Source organism: Prinia subflava, chromosome 10 (genome assembly GCF_021018805.1).
Source record: "Prinia subflava isolate CZ2003 ecotype Zambia chromosome 10, Cam_Psub_1.2, whole genome shotgun sequence".
NCBI lineage: Eukaryota > Metazoa > Chordata > Aves > Passeriformes > Cisticolidae > Prinia > Prinia subflava.
Genome location: NC_086256.1, coordinates 16,714,152 through 16,736,978, shown reverse-complemented (window position 1 = coordinate 16,736,978; position 22,827 = coordinate 16,714,152). Strand labels below are relative to the sequence as shown.

The window sequence follows — 22,827 nt, the reverse complement described above, 5'->3', positions numbered from 1 at the left end:
AGATACATACATACTAAATGCAATTCCCTAGAGGAAAGAGAGCAGGTCAAGCCCAGAAATATTGTTTACAAGCAATAACAACCACAGTGCACAGCAATGCCATCCAACTGCACTCAGGCTGTAAAGACTTCAGGTCACAAAAAGTGTTCAGCAAGCCAAAATAAAAACAGGGTTTAAGTAGTCTTTTTTTTTATATAAAGGAAATGAAGAAGACAGACTGTTCATTAAATATAAAAGCAATTTTATAAAAACACATCAGAATTTTATTGCTTGAAGAATACAGCATATGAAAAAGCACAAGAATGTCCAAAAAGAAAGGTCACAAAATTCAAACATTACACCATACATACCAGATGCAGTAAAATGTTAACCTGATTTCTGCATCAGAAAAGAAAGGTGTGAAAATATACCTAGTATTATTTAGAAGGAAAAGACTCATTTAAAATAGAAAGTGTGAAGGTGTTACAGTACAAATTAGAAAAGCCAACACTGCACATTAACATTGTATCACTAGACTAGATTTTCTACCTTTGGTACTTAAACCTTTACAGAAAACCACTTCTTCAGTCAAACCTTGCCTACATATTTTATGTAGTAGCCAGGAAAGTTGGGTTTTTTTCTTTTTTAAACTTAACTATTCAAACAAATACTCTTCTGAGTTTTCACTGGATTACTGCTTTTAAAGACGTCTTCACATTTATTCAATATACAACTTAACACATCTCAAATTTAAATCAAAAGTCACTGTGTGACTGAGATCTGCATACATGCCAATTGTATCTTGTTCAGATACTCATGTAAAAATGGGCCCACCATTTGCTGTTTCCATCCTTATGTAAAGACTGCTGCAGCCCTCCTCAAGAATTCTAACTAGAGCAACTCACTGAGGACGTGCTAAAACCATCCACTTTGTTAGAGAGCTATGGGGTCATCTACAGCAGCATGCAAGTGGCTTTTCTAGTCTGCTCAGATCAGTGTACCAGAAGATATGCCAGTATTACTCCAAGTAACACTTAAAACTCAGCAATGGACACTACTGTGCTTTATTTCAACACAAAGGACAGCTGCTCATCCATTAAATCAACAGAACTATCCAAAGGACAAGTACATCATTTCTGTTTCATGTATTGCTGCTGATCGCTCTTGGGGAACGGTTTATCAGAAACCTACAAATCAATTTGAGTGAAGAAAATGTTGTCTTTCAACAAGGTATCTTAGCAATCCAGTGGCAATCTAGTCTGGAGAATGTTAGCATTATGCTGACAATGGCTAATCAAGGTTAAATAAATTCTCTCTTTTATGACAAACATGCTGTTAGGGTCAGTTTTTGCCTTCTTGGGCTTGAATACTTAATCTGTCATATCAGCAGAACAAACAATTTTGTTTCTTTTAGTTCCAGCTTTATATTTTAACAATATGAATAAATCTGGACTACAAAATACCATCAACAACAGTCAACATTAAACTGGAGTGACGTACTAGAAGAGTTAGTTCTTCAAACCAGGCGGTCTTTGAAGTGAAATACTCAGTCAGGACTGTCAAAAGGATGTCATAATAAAACCGTGGGTTTATTTTATTTCACCCCTATACAAAAAAAAAAGACTGAATTTGTACAACTCCTATTAAACATACCTTTTCCTAGTTTGGTGAAAATGTATCATTTTCAGATTTTAACAAGTATGGTATTTGAGCATATATAATATTTATTGCCATATACATCCTCATTTTAAAAAGAACTAAGAATTCAGACTCCTCTATGCTGAACTCTACTTTTTTTCCTGTTAACAGATTATGTCTACTGTACCACTCCCCCAAAAAACAATTAAAAATTCTAAGTAAGATTTTAGAGTTTAGTTAAAAGGGAAGAAATGCAAATGTGGATTTAGAGCTTTTTGTATAAACCTCACTATATTTTATAAACATGTTGTTTATTGTAACACTGCTTATTGATCAAATAAATGACGCACTGCTATCTAAAATTTCCATATACACCATTAAAAATCCAAAGTTGATATGATACTGAACCTTAAATCTTCAAGAGTTCAAAAAAGACAGTTTATACATGTACAGCACACAACAGCAGACACCCCTAGAATACCAACTGCCAGTCCACGATGCATACAAACTTACAGGTAAGCATTCATTTCACTGTTTTCATTGTGCAGCAGAAGTATTTCTTAGTAAGACAACTCAGCTGGTGATTTTCAGATATCATCTTCATCATCTTCATCCTGAGAAGATCCTGCCTGATTGGATGCACTGGCTGAGGCAGCAGCGAGCTGTGCCTGTTGAGCTGCTTGTTGCATCTGTAGCCATTCCTGCTGTGCCAGTTCTGCTTGCTGTTGTCTAGCCTAGAGACATGAATTTAATTGTTAAGGCCATACATAGCTTGTGAAGAATCTCTAAAACACATTCTCTTTAACCACATTTTTATCTGTACCTTTTTCATTCCTTTTTCATATTTTTTAATCAATTGTGTATGCAAAACCACATTGAGAAGTACCTGAATTATTTGTATCAAGAAGTTTAGCTATATTCTCTTGTCCTCTGAAGACACCACTCTTTGGAGGCCTTGCATTTACAAAACAACAGACAGAAACTAGTGTGCTTAAGTTCCACTTAAGGACTACAACCACAAACTAATGAAAAATTTAACTGAGGCAAAGCAAAGGAAACTTTAGACATCCGTTTCAAGAGACCTTAACATTAATCACAGTTCAGAGATGGGAACAGCGTTGCTTTGTTGATTACAAATAACAAAACTTCCAATTATGAAATCATCCAACCAGATGAACCACAGAGGCACACATTATCACAAAAACAAAGCAAGCCATTATCTTACTTTGCTAAGCAATCTTTGCAAAACAGAGCAAGGCAAGGTCTTCTCAAGTTCAGGTATGACAACTGAGGATGGCTTTGCTACAGAAGGGTACAGACTCCTACTGAAAAAGAGATTCTACCACAACATTTCAAATAGTTCCGCAGATGAACCTTCATTTTTCTCTCCAGGGTTTTCACTTTTTTTTGGATAACTTCTGTTGATTTCAGCAATATACTAATTGACTGTGTTGAAGTTACAACTTCAATTTCTATTTTGTGTGAACATTAAGAAAAAGTTTTCAAAATGAAAAAATTTCAGTCTTTTTTACTCTTCTACTTTCACAAGTCATCACTATGACTATTATAATTTCCTTTCTAATCCTATTGCACTCACTGAATTTTCGTGGTTTTTTTCCAAAGCATCAATTTTTTTCAGTTTTGCAAACTGTAAGATGCCAAGAGATAATGTTTGGAGAACAATCAAACTCTGTTTTTCAAATTTGCAATGTGAAAAAAGGAGAGTGTTCCCTTATTATTACAAAGTGTCACATTTTCCTCTCTAATGAAAACTTTTTGGTATTTCAAACTTCAAGTGGCAGCACAATTACAAGGGCTGGAAAACAATTTAGGATGTCAGAGCTTTAAAGGAAAGGCAGCAGCATCTGTGCACACAGGAAGGCACAAACATTCTTCAGACAGGAGATACCAGCAGGGCTCCCTAGTGCCCCTGTGCAGCGAGTTCACTGCACACAGAGCTGAGACACAGGCGTGCCCCAGGAGACAGAGACTCAGCACTTCACACTGCAGCATCACTGCCAGTGCCCACCTCACTGCCTCACCTGTAATGATAACACTTCACCACTCCAGAAAAAAACCCCACATACTGAAGAATTCCTTTGAGTTGGATTGACCAGGAACCTCTGTAAGTATCTGGTAAACTCAACTTATTTACTGCACAACTCCAGTGAGGAAGCCTCAAAAAAACCCCAAATCTGTGAAGACTCTTGTCTTGCACAGAAACTTAGACGTGAATATTGGGATAAGACATCCCTCTGACTTCAAAAATTTACAATCATCCAAGCCAGAGGTGTCAAATATTCATAACATTAACAGGCAGGCATTTTAAAAATAGAGAAAGAAGTCAGCATTAGTGTCATGCTCTAGAATATTAAAAAGATTAACACAAATAAATAAGCATGCACTTCTGTAACTATTTTTAAGACTAATTACAGTACCTCCAACAGCACATCACAGCTACTATTTTTGAAAAATGAGACTGTCATCTTTGAATCTATGCAAACATTTTCCATATTACCAAACACTATTTTTAAAAAGCATTTGTACAATCTTGTCAAGCTGGCATGAGTTATCTTAAATTAGAAGTTAAGGCGCAGTAACAGAATTTTAAAAGAATATTCTTCATGTTGTCATTCCTTAGACAAAGTGTGGCTTGCATAAGAAGGTTTCAGCTGTTATTATTTTTTTTTTTTCAGTGACACTCTAGAGCTATTACTCCCTTCATACACCTTGGTTTTGCTGCTTTTTTTTTTTTGTGTATCATGCTGAGTTACTTGCACAAAATAGTAAGCCAAAAACAGGTATCAAACTGCCTATTTGTAAATCTTACCCCAAATCCAGAAGCAGCCCTATTGGTCTTTCTAATTTAGTACAGTCAAATGAGAGTTAGGCACATGTGACTTGATCATAACTACCAGTTCACTGCAATAGCTACATGGTATACTCAAATTTTAAATGCCTTAAAATTCATCATGCAATAAAGATTAAAGTAGTTGGCATGTTATTAGATGAAAATCAACAGTTTCAGCAAGATACAAAGGGGAGAGAAGCTCACAGGTAATCAGACATTACTGAATAAGCATTTTCATCAGAGGAAATCAAAGTAAGCAAAGTGACAAAACAAGACTCTGGCCTTGGTTAAGAGAAAAGAGAAATATCTGATAACTTCCCCATCTCTTAGTTTAGAGAATGGTCTTGCCAAACCAAGAGAGTAGTCGAGAGAAAGATGGCGTAGAAAGATAAGTAAAATCGGGTTTTAGTCAAACTGGGAGATGTTAAACTATCTGGGAAAGCTGGAAGGGGGTAAGGCTGGCATGAAGGAGAATGCGTGTTAGTACACTATTTGCAGGCAAATGCTTTTTCTATGCCTCAATGGCCTCTTTAAAAATTTATGCATGAATTCACTCAATTATAGTCTTGCCAAGAATAAAGTGTCTTTCTAAGTATAAGAAATAACATTTGTGCACTGATGGTCAGAAACAAAAAAGCTATTTTTACTTTTTAATGCTTCAAAATGGGTTATTTCCTAGAAACCAGCTATTATTCTTTTACTTCCTCAACTAATTCTTAATGTATTCTCCATGATAGACTGGAAATACCCAACTAGCAGCAAAACCCCATGCTTTTTAAAGTTAGAATATGAAATATGTTCACATACAAAGTCCTATATGTCAAGTCACAGAAGTATCAAGTAGCAGCCTCTTATCTGTTGACTTCACGTTCCCCAATTCAAACTGGCCAAGGCCAAAAGCATCTTAGATGCCACATCAGTTCTCAAGGAAGGGGATACTTCTTGAGGTGTCCACATGTTTGTGTGATCCTAGACCTGCAGCAATAATTAATTATTCCAGCCTCATCAGGACAAGTACTGCTTCACTTACTTGTGCAAATAATTCCTGTTGCTGCCTTAGTAGCTCCTCTTCCGGAATGCCGAGGTTCTCCAAGCGTGAATTGGCCTTTCTTCTCTTTAGTGCTACTGTTTTGCATTCTTGTAAGACTTCTTTTACTTCACTGATATAGGAGCCAAACCCCAAACTTTCTAGTGCTAGAAAGAAACAAAAAAAAAAAAGAGAGAAAAGGCATTGTTAACCTTTTACAAAGCTTCTGGTAATAGATATTGATTTGTTTCCTTAAAAGAAAAAAAAAGTAAAACATTTGGTAACTTTCCTATCATCTGGTGACAAAAATCTCTATTCTTAAAAAGATCTGACAGCAATTTTCCCTTTCTCTTCTGCTATGTCCTTTAGAAATACCTGTTTCTGGGCTAAAAAAAAATTAAGGTTTGTCAAGTACAACCAAAGAAGCTTGCATTTGCAGAGCTTTCAGATACACTTTGCTAGACAGGTATTATTCGCCAAAAGACCTCTTCTTCCCATCTTTTGTGTATTAGAATCGGCATCATTTATACAGCTAAGAAGTCCTTCCTATCTGGATTCTATCTGAATTTTCTCTCAGAGATTCTACCTTTTCAGCTTTTGCAAGTCTTCAGTAGAGGATTTGCTATAACAGAGCAGAAGTGATGCATGTAAAATGATCACAGGTCCTTCAAAAAGGCATAGATAAATAATATTATGTTAGGTTGCTGAATTTTAACTTTTGTCTTTTAGTATCTAAATTCCTATATATAAAATGCATAGTTCACATGTATAAAGCTCTTTATTGTTTTATTTCTCAACAGAACCCCTTCTATTTATCTCACATTAAAATGTATTCAGAAGCTAAAATCTTGCATTTTATCTGGCCAAAGAAATCGGCAAAGCAGCTATATCCTGCAACAAGAGGTTTTTTAAAGAATGCAAAGGTAGCAGAAAGGATTATAAAAACCCAGGTAGCACATGTGACAAAGGCACAGCTTCCTCATGCACCATTGACTACGACATGCCTCCACACACCCTCAAAGTGAACCTATTACAGAATATACTGCAAACATTACATAAACACCAATTACACTAGAAACAAGTATCAGTTTAATAAAAATCATGGCTCATTTCCAGCATTTACACAATTCAGAGTTTACAGTACAAGAGCTGTTTTAACCTTTATCTTAATGTCAAACTTTTGTGACAAGCTATTTAAGAAATAGCACTAAACTGCACAACAGCAGTCAACAATTTGTTATAAACATGATCTTACAGTAACTCAGGCAATATTCTAATACTGGTTTTGTAAGGAACATCTTCCTAGCCATAATTAGAGCAGCATGTCATTGTATCATAATTGAAACAATAACCCAAAGGCATTCTCTAAGTTTTCAGCCTCCAGTTTGTACTAAGGGAGACAACTCACACACTCTTGTCTTCTACAGGGCTGTGGGTGCTGCTCTCTAGTCTGACAGCATTACCCTTTCCCTTAACAGAGAACACCTGGCAAAGGAATTCAATAATACTTATTGCTTTAAAAAATGAAGTTAAAAGACAAACTGATTTAGAGATAATCTAATTACTTCAGAGACAGTATGCCAGTTCAGCCTCAGCCCACACACAGACACTGGAAAGACTTCTTCCAATTAGCCCACAGTTTCCAAGAGAATTACCAAAAAACTTCAGAAACTTGTTTCATCCAGCCTCAGCAGAGAGGAGGCAAATCCATGTCTCACAGTCCAGAACTGGTTATCTTGATACTCTACAGATATTTAAGAACTCTTTCAATTTTAAAAAGTAAACAGTGAACTTTTTTAAGTCATACTTTTTTAACCAAACTGAAGAAATCTACAAGTCTAACAACACTAAGACAAACCATCACAGCAAAACCAAGTGTTTGTCAAAAGACCAGGGTTGGCAATCTGCTGCAGAGAACGAAAAACTGCTGACTCTGAAGTTAACAGTAAGATGTGTTTTTACAGAAATTTCACATGGTCCTTAAAAGAAAATAAATTAATGGAAAGAACTTACAATTGTGTACTGAATATAGCACAGACACACACAAAAATAAATTTCAAAACCTCCATGTGATACAACCAAGACAGATTTTTACAATTATTCAATATAACAAAGCTATGAAGAACAATATATGCATCAAAAATCTACTGCATCAAAATTCCACTGCCTGTGAAACAACTTACAAAGTTTACCATCTTCTTAAAGCACACCAAGGCTTACAGAACACATGAATGGAAGGGAATATGAATCTCTTTATACCAGCATGGTGCTAAAATGTGGGACAAGTGATTACTACTCTATCAGAGCTGCTATTTCATCAAACCTCAAAGGCTTCCTATTTTTTGAGTCTAAAATATACCATCCTACCCAGATTGCTGAAAATTCAGAATCTTCCCGAGGCTAGAATTATTCCACCAAATGTAAACAGCTGAATTCCAAAAGATAGCATTTGTGGGGGATAACAAAACTCATATTTACAAACACCAGATCACAATTTCCTTTCCCCAGTTTCCTCCTACTCTAAATGACTGCATGAAGGTGCAGGTGTCTGAGTAATCAGTGCCACATAGTTAGTACTACTTTTATTTTATAAAATTAAGTCATTAATATCTGAGACTTTTAAATTTTTATGCTCCTTTCAAAGAAAAAAACAACTTCCAAAATACAATCCCAACCATGAACAGTTGTGTGAGATTTTTTCAAATTAAGTGATAATATACACACTGTCAGTATCCTAATAGTCCACGAAAAGAAACAAGATTTGACATCAATCCATAACCTACCTTACTGCACAACAGTGCCATGTAGACCAAGTAACCAAAGTAATCAACATCATAAAAAAGGTGATTTTACATCATTTTCAGAATTCACCGAAAATTTAATTTCTCACAAAAAGCCTGCTTTGTCCCAAGTCATATAATACTCAAATGATTCCATTTTCTGTTCCAGGATGGGAGAACATTCATTTGCTTACTAGAACTGCAGATTCACAGCAGGGTTCGTGATGGTGGAACTCAACAATAAACGTGGAGATCTCCACTTACAACTATTACACATCCTCGATGCTTTGGGTACTCTCCAGGAAAGCTGTCTTGCATTTTGTTACCAGTAGTGAGTGTTGGCATCGTCTGAGAACATCTATCGAACCAGATCTCTAATGGGATGCAAGAAGCCTCTGTTTCCCTTCCCTGTGCTGTTGACAGCCTGTGCCAGTGCCACCACACAATAAAGCACAGCAAGGCTCCCATCGGCCTGAAGCATAACCCAGGGGCAGAGAGAGCTCTTGCCCAGCACCCGGCCACACCTGCACAGTGCAGCAGGGAAGGGGCGTCTCCAGCACCACCGTGCCCAACACCTGAGCACGGTGACAAAGCACAGCTTCACCTGCCCTCTAGTACAGCCCAATGGCAGTGTCACCAACTGCAGAGTGCCTCTTTCCCTTCTTCTGGCCCAGCAAAACACCCTTCCTGCTTCTTTCTGTTCCAGTAACTTCCTGTTTACAGCTCCAGCCAGCAAACTCACCTGAGAGGAAACCCTGCTCTGCCCTGAATTCCCAAAAGCCACAGGCTCACCTGTGTCTGCAATTGCCACATCCAGCTCTCAGAGGGTACAGGAACACTCTCGGCAGCACCTCGTGCTTGGGGCGCTTAGGCTGGACCGGGTGTGATGTGTGTGATGGCCATTAGCCTCATCTCACTTCTAAGCATTCAGAAGGAAAAAGATACATGGCTGGCCACAACAAACAGGTTTCAATTGCCTCATTTGTTAGCATCACTGTCATGAAGCTGCATTAACAAAGTAGCAAGTATCTAGGATGTATGAAGACGGATGAAAATGCTGAAATACTCTACCTAAACACACAAACATTGTTTCCAAAACTGGCAACCAAACTCCTCAAACCTCACAGAGGGATCATCTGCCAACTGAAAAGCATCTGAAAGGAGCTAATAGCAATTACAGCTTCCTTAAACACAAGCACAGCAGAAAATCCTTTCCTTCTCTAGAACATTACAAAAATGGTTACATTGCAATATTTTACTAGAAAGCATAGAATTAATCTGAAAGTAACTTTTCCTAACTCTAAGATGTGATAACACAAGGACATAGAACCCAGGAAAATACTTGGCATGGGACTATCTGCTGACGTTATGCACACTCACTTTAGTTTCAATTTCTTTTCCAAAAAACCCAGAATAAGCCTAGGACAGCAATAGGCGAAATCTTTTCTATGGACCACTACTACTGGGAACAAAATACTTTCATAAATAAACCTTCTATTGCCCTCAGCCTCAAAATCACGTCTATTCCTGTGTTAAGAACTAACCTCAAACGTTTCTTGTGGTGACTTGAAGAAACTATCCATTTATTAAAGAGCATCACACCTCAAGTATGCCTCCATGTGCAAGCACAGGTTTTACTTTACATCCTACGCTTCTATGATGGAGCTACTTTGCTAAACTTTCAAGCTCATATACATTTCATTTACCATTAAAGCTCATACATGCTCCATATTTTCTTTTGCTGCTCATGACCCAGTCAAGTACTTGAACCTCCTCTGGTGAGCAAGCTAATAAATTTCAAGTGAACCATTTTTGTTTGTTTCAAAACGTAAATATTGCTTAAAAAATCATACAACGAAAACATTTTTTAAATTAACTTGATACCATCCCAGCCCTGAAAATAGCTCTACTACAAATGCTGCTGTTAATATCTCTACTAGGCAGAGGAGTAAAGTACTCTTTTACTACTGCTGCTATAAATTTGTTTGCAGCAGACACTGGTATCAACAACTCTGGCTTAAGAAGCAATGCAAATGAATTCTGACAAAAGGTGCCTAATGCAGACTTCAGGATGAGGCAAGAAAACTCCTTATTTGCGACAGAATTTAAAGAAAAACAAACGAGACAGAGAACTCGCCTTTTATTCAAGCCAGCAGAAGTACAAGTCAACAGCACAGAAAGATACAAGGGCATAGGTCACGTTTAAATGCTTTCTGCAACAGATACGAAGATCCAACATTAAACAATGAGACTGTAAAGACAGCCCTAAAGAAATATACCCTTTAGAGATTCCAGACAAGACTACCACGGAATAAAGCCTGGGCCCCACATAACCAATCTCCACCTAGAAAGACATTTACTACGTTCAGAATCTTAAAGCACGCTGCATATCCATTCGAAAAAGCAGACCTCGTTTCACAGTAAGAGGAAGAGATTTGGTGACTTCACCCAGAGCATCACAGGCTTCTCTGAGGCACAAACCCGGAGCTGATCCCGAGCACACGCAGCAGCCGCTCCAACCACACAAAGACAGCCTGTCTTGCGGTGCGGCTGCCAAGGCGGACAGCACACGCTTCTCCCGCACAGCCCCACGAGCAGCCCTGCCTTTGTGTTCCACGCAGCCACGAGCGACCGGGGAGCAACAGCGCAGCGGCACCGGGGCGGCCCACAGGTGCCCGACCGGCAGCGGCACGGCGCCCGCGGAAGCTCACCTTGTATGACATGCTCCGGGGAGATAGTTTTCTTCTCCGATTTGTTGCAGATCTCGTTGGCCTCGGAGGAGATGAGGTGGATGAATTCAGTGCAGCAGTTCACCACCAGCTCCCGGGCGTCGTTCGCCACGCGGACGTTGGGCAGCGTCTCTTTGATCATCTTGTTGATGGCAGCCCTGGGGATGGTGAGGTCGTCGTCGTTGCCGGACGACGAGGCCATCCTGGCTGCGCTCGGCTCACGGGCTGCGCTCAGCGCCCGCGCGGGGCTCCAGGGCGCGGGGACCCGGCGGGGACGGGCGGGGCCGCGGGGGGCGACGTCGAGGAGGGGCGGGGGACGGCGGGGGCCGGAGCTGGGGTCGCTGGCTGCCGGGGGGTCGCGGGGCCGGGAAGCGCTGGTCGGGCTCAGGGCTCCCTCGGCCGCGGCGCCTGCCACTGCCGCCTCCGCCACATCCTTCGGCCGCCGGCGCCGCTGCCTTATGACCGGCCTGAGGGGAGCGAGCGGCGGAACGCCCCGCGGCTCGGCTGCGCTGGTTTGGCCGTGCGGCGGCCGCGAGGCGGAAACGCTGCGAGTCCGGCTCAGGCTGCGAGGGCCGGCGCTTCCGCCGGAAAGCGGAGCCGCTTCCGCCGCCGGGAGCGCCGGGAAGGCCGCGGCGCCACGTGCGGGCGGCGGGGCCTCCTTCAGCCGCCCCTCCGCCAGGAGCTGCGCTAGGGGCCCCCCCAACTCCTCTCCTCGGTTCCGGCAGTAGCAGGGGAGCTGACAGCCCCGCTAGGCTTGGCCCCGAAGCAGGGCGGGCTCGGCCCTGCATCTGCAGTTTATTCACGACTTGCAGGCAGGGCTAGCTTTCCTCGGCAGCCATCTATTACACTGTGTTTTCTGCGTGGCTCACTCCATAACCGGTAGTGTGAGGATTGTATGATTCAGAATTAGCCAGATCACTATAGTGTTTGTGTAAGGCCCATTAAACTCACAGGCCTAGTCTTGCCTTGCAAAGGTTTTTCCTTGCCTTGTGTGCTGCAAAGGAAAAAACGTCCCGGGAGTGAGGCCAGCCCGAGCTGCAGGCCAGAGACAAGCACAGCTGAGGGGCTCCTGACAGCCCCGGCCCTCCGCGGATGTGTCTGTGCGGTGCCTGCGCTGACCCTCAGCCGGTGCCGGTGCGATCCAGCCTGCGGAGCGGCGATTCCCGGGCTCCCTTCGGCCCCTGCTGGCGTTTAATAATCCCTGCTGCCTCCTTCCCAGCCTCGCTGCCTTCCCCCCTCTCTGCCGGTCTATGCTGGGCTCCAGGCACCCGGTGTTTTGCAGGAGGTGCGAGTTGGGCTTCGGGCTGTGCCCAGGGGCTGCTGCGGGTGCTCCTGTCCCCTCAGTGCCCTGCCCGCTGTCCCAGGGAGGTCCCTGCACGCCCTGCACCCCACCGAGAGCGTCAGGGCTGCACTGCAAGCCCTGCATGAGCTGCAGCGTTGGGTACCCGCAGGAGCTCAGGGCTCCTTTGGGGACAGGAGGGCAGGGCAGGGCAGGGCCACGGCAAGTGCCAGCACGGAATGAGGTTTGGGCTCACTGGGACAGTCCTGGAGGACAGAGAAGGACAGTCCCTGCATGGCGAGTGAGCTCCAGCTGGGCTCGGGTGAACCCAGGACAGCCGCTGGAATGTGCTGGGAAGCGGGGCCCGAGGGACACCGGGCCTGTGCCTCAGCGCGGGGCGGCACCCGGGGGTCAGGGAGCAGCAGAGGCAGGAAGGGCAGCGCTGCAGCCCGGGCACCCTGCCTGGCCCCAGACACCTGGAGAACCAGGCTGAGAAAAGGCAAAGGAAAACACCTCCTCTACGTGGCAGAATTTTGGTTTAACACGTACTAGGATAGCTTGGAACAAGAGGGTTCTGTGTCAGATACTGAAGGCATTTAATGCATTGAGATTACTTATTACTGACAATACTTTATTTTCAAAAAGTAGTACCCAGACAGTAAGAAGACATTTTAAGATGCTTTTAAAAACCATTTTATTGTTCACTAAGTGCAATATGCTAGTAGCCATTGCATATAAAGGAAGCATTCAGAATAGTATTAGAAATGTATATGAATAATAAATATTCTACTTATTACATTTTAAGATTGATGAGTCTTTCTCTTATGTTGCTGATAAATAGATCTGACTTCTGGAAATGAGAATACCAGTGTGATTGAGGAATTACTATACTGATTCTATCCTAGTAAGTAAAAACATATTTGTATGATATTAAGAATCTAAATAGTTTGCATGCTGTACACCTCTCAGTGTGTATTATATTCCAGTGAAGGAGGTCAGGTTAATATTGAATACACAAATACCAGTCAGTGTTCATGTTCCTAAGAAAACATCTCTGGAAAAAGCAAACACTAAACAGAATAAAACTGTAGTTAGAGGATTTTAATTGAAAGGTTCTGCAAACTGTATTCAAGAGATACACACTGACATGAATACCTTAGCTAAGCTCAAACAGACGTCTTGCTTGTCTTTTCATAATTACAGAGCAAAGGCATTTGAATAACAACATACTGTGTCTTTGGTAGCTACAAGAAGTAATTCCAATTTGCACTATATAATCTCATAATTATTGTGAAGGTTTTCCCAGGTCAAAGCTCTTTCTGCTTCTCCACCGTAGCAATTTGATGAAGTTGAGGCTTGCACTGAAGATTTTGTCATGCTGAAAAACCATTTTGTAGAATATGTCAATGGGTAGATCTCCATTTGGATCTGCATACTTCAGAGTTGTCATTGGAGTATACAAGGTGTTGGTCTGATGGCGAAAAGGTGGATTTTCTGCAAGAATTATCTTTACTGTATGCTGTAGAGAAGGAGAAGTAGAATGTTTAAAGAACCTTTACCAAGATAGCAAAGTAAAATCCCAATTTTCAGTTAAACTGTGGAAAAGTAGAAGAATAAAGTGCTGGAATTATGTAAAACCCTATATATAGTTTTATTAGAACATCATTGGAAATTCTTCTTGAACTATTTAAAGGCTATAAGAATTATTTCTTATTTATTCTTAGTTCTATCTCTGTGTCTCTATGCCATGGTGATAGCTCAGTAGTATCCTGAGTAGTCTCCCAAATTATTGTGGGTTTATATGCCCACAGTAAGTAGATCCTCTCTTTTGCAGTTCACTGGGAAAGGATCAGGACAGTGCAGCAAGATGTGGGAATCTTCAGTTGGCACTGAAGCTATTCCTTACCAGCAAACACTGAAACCATCATCCCCTCCCACAGCTTGCCTAAACTTGTCTTCTGCAGGAAGCTCCAAACACCAGAAACCTCCACGTTTCTTTTACTGTGCCTTTTACTGGCCTGGGGTGGTTGAGTGAGCTTCCCTTAGAGGAGGGATTGTGAGCAAGATGGAAAGGACAGGGCTTTACCAGTGCTGGGAACCTGGGTGGATGGATGGTAACAATGCAGAATATTCAGACTTCACCAGAGGATGTAAAGGGCATCTAATATCTCAGTATTTAAATTACAATTCATAGTTGTCTTCAATACTTCTAAATGAACATTGTTTTAGTATTTTGTAGGCTTTTGTTTAAAGCTCTGAAATTCTTTCGAATTTTGAAAAAACTTTTTAATTGTGTATATTACGTTTAATTAAATCGAATGTTTCTACCAGAGAAACACACCAAGCAACTACTTCATTCATAGATTACAAAGAAAAAAAAATATAAAAAAGAAGATGAATTTTTGATGAGTTACCTCTGCAACATCTTCAGCACTTTGTCCCAGGCTCTGGAAAATTTGTTTGTAATTTTTAAGGTAAATATTAGTAAACATCTCAGCTGTTTCTTCATCTGCAGCTGAAAGATCCATTTTCATTCCGTCTTCAAACACTTTTCTTTCAAACTCTGTAACCACTGGGCCTGGTTCAATCAAACTTAACCTGTTTAAAAAAAAAATAAAAAAGGTTAAGTGACTGTTGACTATCCTCCATGGAAAATACACCCCTCAATCCTTCTCCAAAAGAAACATTGAAGAGTTGCACTAGCAAACAGTATATCATAGATATTAAGAAAAATAATTAATGGATGGTAAAAAAATTCATTACTTTCTGGACCAAATACTGCTTAGGTTTCTTTGTTTCTCATGACAATACTAGAAGTTGGTGAAAGAGATGGGAAAATTGCCTAAACATGGATTATCTTTGTCAAGCTCTTAGTGTTACATAATTTAAGATCCTACCACTATATAATAATGAAATACAATACAGAGATTTTTACTGTGGGTGGACAGATTCTGGCTGCTGCCAGATCTGAATTTTTTTATTTTGCCCAGTAGCATATTACGGCAAATCACTGAAATATGGTTACTGGTCAGATTTTTCCTGGTTCTTTTCTCAGGCAGTAATAACTCCCTGCCACTGGGTTTATCAAAAGAATCTTTGGGATTGGGCCTCTTATTAGCCTTGAGTTCCTCAGGGGATGTTCTAAAGGCTCTTCTTTAGAACTAAATCAAGCTATTGATGTTCACAACAGAATTTCAGCTACTGCTGTAACTGAAGCCTTTTCTCTTGCATCACTCTTCCCATTAGACCTTGAATTTTTCCTATTATACTTCCTTTTATAACCTCCTTCTTGTTATGTCTTATACTCTTGAAATCTCATTATGAATTCTGGTATATCCTATGTATCATGACATTTAGTTTAAATCCCTCCAAACTTTGTAGAGCAATATGCAGAATCACAGTTCCATCTCGGAAACTCCACAACAGCAGCTGTCCTTTTTTTCCCTCAAGGCCTAAATGCTTAGACACACAGAGATGCAGTAGACATTTACCAGTTATTGGAGTTTGCACAAAGAATAGTAGCAGAATTACATGGGTGTGAATATACATGTGACAAATCAAACCTGACATCCCACAAATGATGAACAGGACCAGTCTCTTAAATACTGTCCAAAATGTTAGGAACAGTACGCCACACTTCTGACTTTCCTCCTTCATTACAGGTATCTCACCCTGTGTAACATTCTGATGGATTGGTACTTGCTCAGTCCCTCTGATGAGTCCTTGAACTTTTTTATCTGTGAATTGCCTAAGAAGGCCATCATCCTTTCTAAGGGGAAAGATCACAGGTTGAATATAATTTTATTCCTGTAATACTGTACGTAAGAATCTGTTTCCAGAAGTGTTACATTTACTGTATTTTATCCAAAGCTAAATAGCCTTTAACTGTTCAAGAGAACATGTTTATTTTAACATCTATATTTTTTTATTTGCTTATATATTGTGAAGAGTGTGGGCATTCCTATACCTTTTGTAGTTTTCAAGGGCTTCTCCGTCTGTTTAGCAGCAAGCTTTAAAGATGTTTTTCCTACCTCTGAATATATTTTAAACTATCTCAAATACAATTGACACCAGTGGATCAATGCCATTTACACCAGTGGATCAATACTTACTGCAGTTTGAACTTGAGTGCTTGGATAGCTAAACTTTCGCAGAATCCTTCCACAGCAAACTTAGATGCAGCATAAACATCATTAAATAAGATGCCTGATGGTACAAACAAAACATCCTGAGAATGTAATTTCATCCAACATACTAATAGTTTGATTTTAAAAATTCATGTGTTTTCCCAAAAATTTCTACAGTCTTGCTGGGAAAACATTAGAAAAACCCTTGTGCACACTGAATCTAATTTTTTGCCTATGTTCTCAAAATTGCTTAGTCTAGCAAAAATGCCTGACTAATGCTTTTCCTCCCCCTAGCTGATGCTGTGGTCTCCTTGGATGATATTATTTTGTAGTCTAAGATATGAAAGTGTCTGTACATATAATACCATCTGCATTATTTATCAGCAAGACTTTAATTTGCTCTAGATGAACCCAGGGGCTGAGGGTAATGCAGGAGATACAATTATGCAGGAGATCCAGCTTGCACCTGAGTGATTTAAAAAAGCACTGCATCAATCCATTGAGGTGGAGGGTAAGTGTTGTACTAAAAAAACAGTTCTTGGAGTTTGATGGAGGATCCTCGCTCACAAGAATAATCCAGGTAAGATCAATGTCACAGTTGTAATAAATGAAGAAAAACCCAGCTAGACAGGATGGGACACAAAAGTAGGAATATCATTATCTGTCACTAAAATTTGACTCTTGAATGTTGTAAGATGAGAAACTTTACAAAAAGGTGGTACAGTTGTCCAGGATTGGATTTTATTCTATTATTTTTGTGCAGAGCATATTATTATTGTGTAAGCGTGTTTGTTTGTTCCCATAATTTTTTTTCCAAGTGGAGAGAGAAAAGTAATGCTAAGCTCCATTTTCCAGATACTAAAAATATAATAATTTTTTAAAAATTATAGAGTTTAAGTTAAAACTCTAAAAAAATTTATCCTTCAGGTTTTGTTGATAAAATGCTGCGAGAGTAGTAAAAAACTACCTAGACACATAAAACCCACCAGGTGCTTTGTATAGTTGGAACTTCAGCATTACAAAGCACAAGAGGCAGATATGCCAGCTCCTAATTTTTATTTTTTCCCCTAAAAAGAGGAACTTTGGATTTTGAACACTGAACTCTTAGTTTAAGCAAACAGAAAACACAACTTTACCTTGTATTCCCATAACACTGCTTATTATAACGATATGCCCACTCTTCCTCCTCTTCATGTCGGGCAGGATCTCCTTCAGGAGTCGGACCAGGCCGAAGAAGTTGGTGTCCATCACCGTTTTCATTTCCTCGATGGTCTGACATTCAATAGGCCCAATGAGCCCCATTCCAGCATTGCTCACTGCACAAAAAGGGAAACAAAAGCAAGCAAAAACCTCCATAAACATAAACTTGTAATTGTTACTGGAAAGCACTTGAAAGGAATGTGAGGATTAAGGGTTAAATAATCCTAAATAATCCTTAAAGAAAGAATTAAAAGATGTTAGTCACTAGAGCTTTCCAAATACATTTGACATTTCCGTATGTCTTTATTTTTAATTGTGCTTTTAGCAAATTTAAATTATCTGCTCTTTTGCATTTTAACTAATTTTTTTCTGATTAGTCCTTTTCTTAAAAAATATAAAGGGATTACAGGAAAATGAGTCAAGAATTACTTGTATTTTTTATAATTTAGTATTAAGAATTGAAAGGTACAGTCTATAGCCATAGGAATTAATAGAAATCTTCAAAAAGAGATGGAGCAAGCCATATTTTGGTCTGTTTTTTGTTTTATTAACATTCATATATCTTCAAGAGGAAGTAACCCCCCAACAAAATGAACAAACAAACGAAAACACACAATTCCATTCATTTTTATTTGCCTCCTTGATATTTATAAGTGGGGAATGATGATAGGAGTGGCATTCTGCTCCAGAAGTAGTACATCAAATTAGAGTATAATAAATTTTGCAGAAATAGTTGTTAAGCATTGCTTTAATAATTAATCAGAAAAAAGACAGGTCCATAATTTTCTAGTAGGTAAGATTTAATAGCTGATGGTGTAAGCATTTCCACTAAGATACTAATATTTATTTTTAGCGAAACAATATGAAAACACTTGTTGCTGAATGATTTGTAAAGTACAATTTCAATTCTCAGTACAAAATGGAAATATCCTCTTTTTTTTTTGCATTTGCTCTCTTACTTGCTAATTCCTAATGCTGTTGCTTTCTTAGTACAGGCAGGTGTTCATTGTAAAAAGGGCTATGCTTCATCAATAGGGTGGAAAATCTTACTCATGAAGGTGCTGCTTTAGGCCAAATTTCTTACATTTACTAAAAAAATGTATCATTTTATCCAAGACCTTACGTGATTAAATTTTTCCTTTGTAAACAGAGAAAACAAGCTTCCCTGCTTCATGGAAGCAGGGTGAGATTTAATCCACTTATGTCTGCATGAAGTCTTAAGAATCTTGAACCACATATAGTATGTAAATTATTATTACTTTGATAATTTAAAAAATACACTAATGAAACTTCTCCAGGGTATTTGAGACAATGTTTTATAGAAATCTGGTATCTGTTCATAGCACACACATCCTGCACTTGCCTAGGACATCAATCCTTCTGTCAGGGATACTGTTCACACAGGTTTTGATAGACTGTTCATCACAGACATCCAGTTGTTTGATCTCGAGGGTTTTGCCCAGCCTGTGACCTGCAGCTTCCTCCAGCGGCTCTTTCTTGGCCAGGTTCCGCATTGTGGCGTACACTGCAACACACCAGAAACACCACCAGAAATAAAATCTGCACTCTGGCACTCTTACTGGGAAGTATTCAAAAACAATGTTTTTACATCCACATCTTAAATATCCATGATAGAAGCCAAATAAAAACAAAAAGTTAAAAGACTCTATTTTCAACATATATTGTCACTGATTTCCCAGTCTGGTTCTGAAATCTTCAAGAAACTCAAAGGAAGCCTTAAACATCTATGCATAATGAAGAACATGCAGTGTTTAAAGATAATAGTATCACCAAAATATTAAAAACCAGGTATCAAATTATGCCACTAGATTGTTTTTACGTACCCAAAACATAATTCTGGATTCCAGATTTCTCTCTCTCTTTTTTTTTTTTTTCTTTTTTTTTTTTTTTTTTAATCACCACTACAGTATTTATTAGGACAAGCATAATTTTATTAAAAAGTGTAAGGCATACTTCCTTAGGCTGAAAAAACCCTGTTTTTGTGTAAGCTACTTCACAAAATGGAAGTCAATTATTCTTGTAGCCTAATTGCTCAGAAAGCTCTAGATCTGCATCCAGTCAGCAGTAAAATACTGTAAGTATGAGAGACTGAATTGCCACAGATTCTGTGTTCACCTCGCCATCCATTTTTAATCATAGCAAATACCCTGCTTTGCAGCAAAAGGACAAATCCCAGCCCCTTTGTTCACCTGTCTATACGGGCTTGGAAAAATATGCAAATTTAGAAACTGTTTACTTAAACTCATTGCTTTGGTCTTCAAATGGGCATGGGCCTATATATGTACAGATTTTAGTAGCCAGAAGCAAAGCTAACCACAGCTGTGAATGTATACCCAGAACAGCATAACACTACAGATATTTTCATTTTATACTGCTGTCTTTTTTCATTTTGTGTGTGTGCACACTATTCAGTTCCAATAGCTATTCCATTTCAATAAAGGTACAGAAATATCAACTGCTTACAGGGAACAGTATATTCTCACTGTATTTTCTTGACAGTAGAAGAGGAAAATGAGCCAGAAACAAGTCACCAAACTGAATGCAACCACATGTTAAATCAGAGAAAAAACCAGCACTATCTCAAATAGCATGTTTTTATAATAATAAAAACCAGATAGATTGTTACCTTTAAATCTTTTCTGTTCATCTTTTGCCATTTTTACAGCTAATGCCAGTCCAATTCCTGAGGAGCAACCTGTAATGAGGACATTTCTTCTTGCCATTCTCTTCACTGAGTGGTTCAATTCTTCAGAGAAGCAACAACATAAATGTAACTACAGCACAATGTGACTGGCCTTTAATAATATCTCCACCTTCCCTGAGTCAACAGATCTGAAAATGCACACTTGGACCTTGCATTATTAAGGGATAATCTCCAACTAAACAAAATAGAAGCAGATGCTCCTACACGTGCCTATAATCTGCACTATCAAAACTGATTAATACAAAATTTGATTACTCTATAAACTGAGGCACTTGTAAACTACATGGATTTTTTTTAGTAGAATAACCAGCTTGCAAAGTACTGGCAGGAAAAGCCTTGCCACAACTACAATTGGTCTGTAGTGCTAAGTCCTCCACTCACATCTGTGCAAAGTAAACTGCCCCCAGAGTGGGATCCCTCTGCTGAAGGTGTTCAGAATTCCTACACCTACAGCACCCTCCTGGTTCTTTTGCAACAGATTGAGGAATGGATTCCTTCCCTGATGCCTCACTATTGTAACAGTCCAATTAGGCACCACAGGAAAAAATTCCCAGATTGCAAAATGGGATGTGGATTCCCAAAGAAAGAAGTTGTTGGACAGACTGCTCGCATTTCCTTGTGGCAGTGCTCCCAACCAAGAACAGAAAGTAAGCAAGTATGCTGCAGTGAAGAACTGACGGGAAATGTTGAACAGACCAGCTTCACTACATTCCTGCTAAGACTGAAATCTCTTTCAACACTTTTGATTCTGCAAATTGATACGTCAGAAATTTAAATAAATAAGAACTAGCCTGATGTCTAGGTTTTGGAGAAAATATTTTGCATATAAAGTGTGGATTAAAAAGAGGGGCATTTGGGCTGGCACTTCAGTACAATTCATGTTTAACATACGGTAACTGTAGGCATACTGCATTCAGGAAGAAAATCAGTCCCTTGTTTCTGTCCTGAGTGACAGGAAACAGAAACACATTAATAAGCAATTATGAGCAGCATTCAGCTAATTGCAACACCATTATACACAGTAAAATGTTTTCCAAAACTAAACAACCCCATGTGAATGCAACACACTTCAGAAGAATGAACTTAGAGTTCCAGTATTTCATAGATTAAATTGGTTAGTAACTCAAGAAAAATAGGACACTACAGAAATATTTAACTGAAATTGTTTTAAAAATGTCCATCCTTTCCAAAAGAAATAAATTGGCTTGACCAGTATAAGTGGAATCATTAACTTCTCAGGCGAACAACAAAATAGCAAAACATTTAAAGATAAAATATAATTATGATTCTACTTATTTATCAGGTTTGACCCACAGTTTAACCAGATAAGTTAGTATACAGACAAAATTTTAGTGCAAATGCTATTTAGCTGATTCAGAGATTAGGCAAATTGCTTTTGCTGCTCATGCACATTTATATTTAGTGAGTGTAGGAGGAGCAAATGAGGCTTTATATAATGCTAGTTAGTGGAATTCCACTAGTGTTGTGATGCAGCTGTAATTAAAGATTGGTTTTATTTTCCACTTGGAATCCTGGTTTGAAGGGCTTATATATTCCACTGCTTAAAAAAAAATCTGTCTGGAATTTGATGCGTACACTTCTAGGCTGAAGGCAAAGTGATGTGCATAAAGAGTTAAAAAAGTAGTTTAATTTGCAATTATTGCACTGGTCAACCTAATTCTAAGGCTTTCCCTTTACAGTTATGTAGAGAAAGAATAGTTTGATTTAAAACACACAATATATTTATTTCTGTAAGTAACAGTGGGTTTTGTCACATCATCATTTTCATAATAGCAGAATAAATAATCTGAGACTGCAGAAATGCTTTAGGTGAGTGTATCCTGACTTGTCAATGGTAGCAGAATGTGTGGCTGGTTTTGTAGAACACTTAATGTGGAACATGTGGCACTTGTGGAATGTGTTTACTCAAAGTGAAAGAGCCAGCACTGCCCAGGGAGTTTAGCAATCTGCCACTTGCAGAGTTTCTGGAGCGCCTCAGAGGGGTTTGTTGGTTAAGATACACTTTTAATATGCAAAACACTTAACTGAGGTCTGGTATTTAAACTGAAACACATTCAATTCTTTACCTCTTCTTTACATCAAATAACTTTACTACCTTGATTTCTGAAGTATGAATCACATGTCTTAATGCACATAAATCATGTATGCATTAATCAGACTTAGACTGAGGCCTCAAAAGCAGATTTGCAGCTTCTGATGCTTATGTAAATAAAAAAGTGGGGCCACTAGCCATCCATGCCAGCTAAATTGTGTAGTACTTTTGGAAACCTGGAAATAAATATGTTTTAGAATGCATAGTTATGATGTGAATTTAATCAGTGGGAATTTTTGTATGGATTTTCATTTGATTAAAAATATCAAAAGAAACAAGCTCAAGCTTTATGGCCCTGTCCCAGAACCTTGTGCATCTTAAAGATACTGCTTGGAGTAAAGCAAGCAGGTTTTGCCAGGGTCTATGATCAACTCAGTGT

At 39.2% G+C, this 22,827-nt stretch overlaps 2 protein-coding genes across 3 annotated transcripts; both read right to left on the bottom strand.

Moving 5' to 3' along the window:
* Window positions 1–224: 224 nt before the first annotated feature.
* On the bottom strand, window positions 225–11,659 carry DR1 (down-regulator of transcription 1). The gene is made up of 3 exons (XM_063407519.1): window positions 10,987–11,659; window positions 5,499–5,662; window positions 225–2,351 (listed from the first exon to the last, which is right to left on the bottom strand). The coding sequence occupies exons 1-3, from the start codon at window positions 11,204–11,206 to the stop codon at window positions 2,205–2,207; spliced, it is 531 nt and encodes a 176-aa protein (XP_063263589.1). The 5' UTR covers window positions 11,207–11,659; the 3' UTR covers window positions 225–2,204.
* A 1,420-nt stretch (window positions 11,660–13,079) lies between these two features.
* LOC134555667 (retinol dehydrogenase 8-like) lies at window positions 13,080–22,799 on the bottom strand. Of its 2 annotated transcripts, XM_063407517.1 has the most exons (6): window positions 20,258–22,799; window positions 18,970–19,135; window positions 17,547–17,722; window positions 16,396–16,489; window positions 14,698–14,881; window positions 13,082–13,802 (listed from the first exon to the last, which is right to left on the bottom strand). In XM_063407517.1, exons 1-6 carry the CDS (start codon window positions 20,352–20,354, stop codon window positions 13,569–13,571), a joined length of 951 nt encoding a protein of 316 aa, XP_063263587.1. In that variant the 5' UTR covers window positions 20,355–22,799; the 3' UTR covers window positions 13,082–13,568. The 2 variants fall into 2 exon arrangements, with proteins under 2 accessions (XP_063263586.1, XP_063263587.1); XM_063407516.1 differs by lacking the exon at window positions 20,258–22,799 and having other exon boundaries at window positions 13,080–13,802; window positions 18,970–20,245.
* Window positions 22,800–22,827: the final 28 nt, after the last annotated feature.

What these genes read in the sequence shown, in the direction of transcription:
- DR1 (XM_063407519.1), bottom strand. Translation starts at nt 11,206, where the DNA reads ATGGCCTCGTCGTCCGGCAACGACGACGACCTCACCATCCCCAGGGCT. An exon ending in CCCGGAGCATGTCATACAAG is followed by an intron (nt 5,663 to 10,986) that starts GTGAGCTTCCGC and finishes GTTTCTTTCTAG; the next exon opens with CACTAGAAAGTTTGGGGTTT. An exon ending in AACAGGAATTATTTGCACAA is followed by an intron (nt 2,352 to 5,498) that starts GTAAGTGAAGCA and finishes TCATGTCTCTAG; the next exon opens with GCTAGACAACAGCAAGCAGA.
- LOC134555667 (XM_063407516.1), bottom strand. Translation starts at nt 19,289, where the DNA reads ATGTTGAAAATAGAGTCTTTTAACTTTTTGTTTTTATTTGGCTTCTAT. An exon ending in AGGATTGATGTCCTAGGCAA is followed by an intron (nt 17,723 to 18,969) that starts GTGCAGGATGTG and finishes TTGTGCAGTGAG; the next exon opens with CAATGCTGGAATGGGGCTCA. An exon ending in GCACTCAAGTTCAAACTGCA is followed by an intron (nt 14,882 to 16,395) that starts GTAAGTATTGAT and finishes TTTTTTAAACAG; the next exon opens with GTTAAGTTTGATTGAACCAG.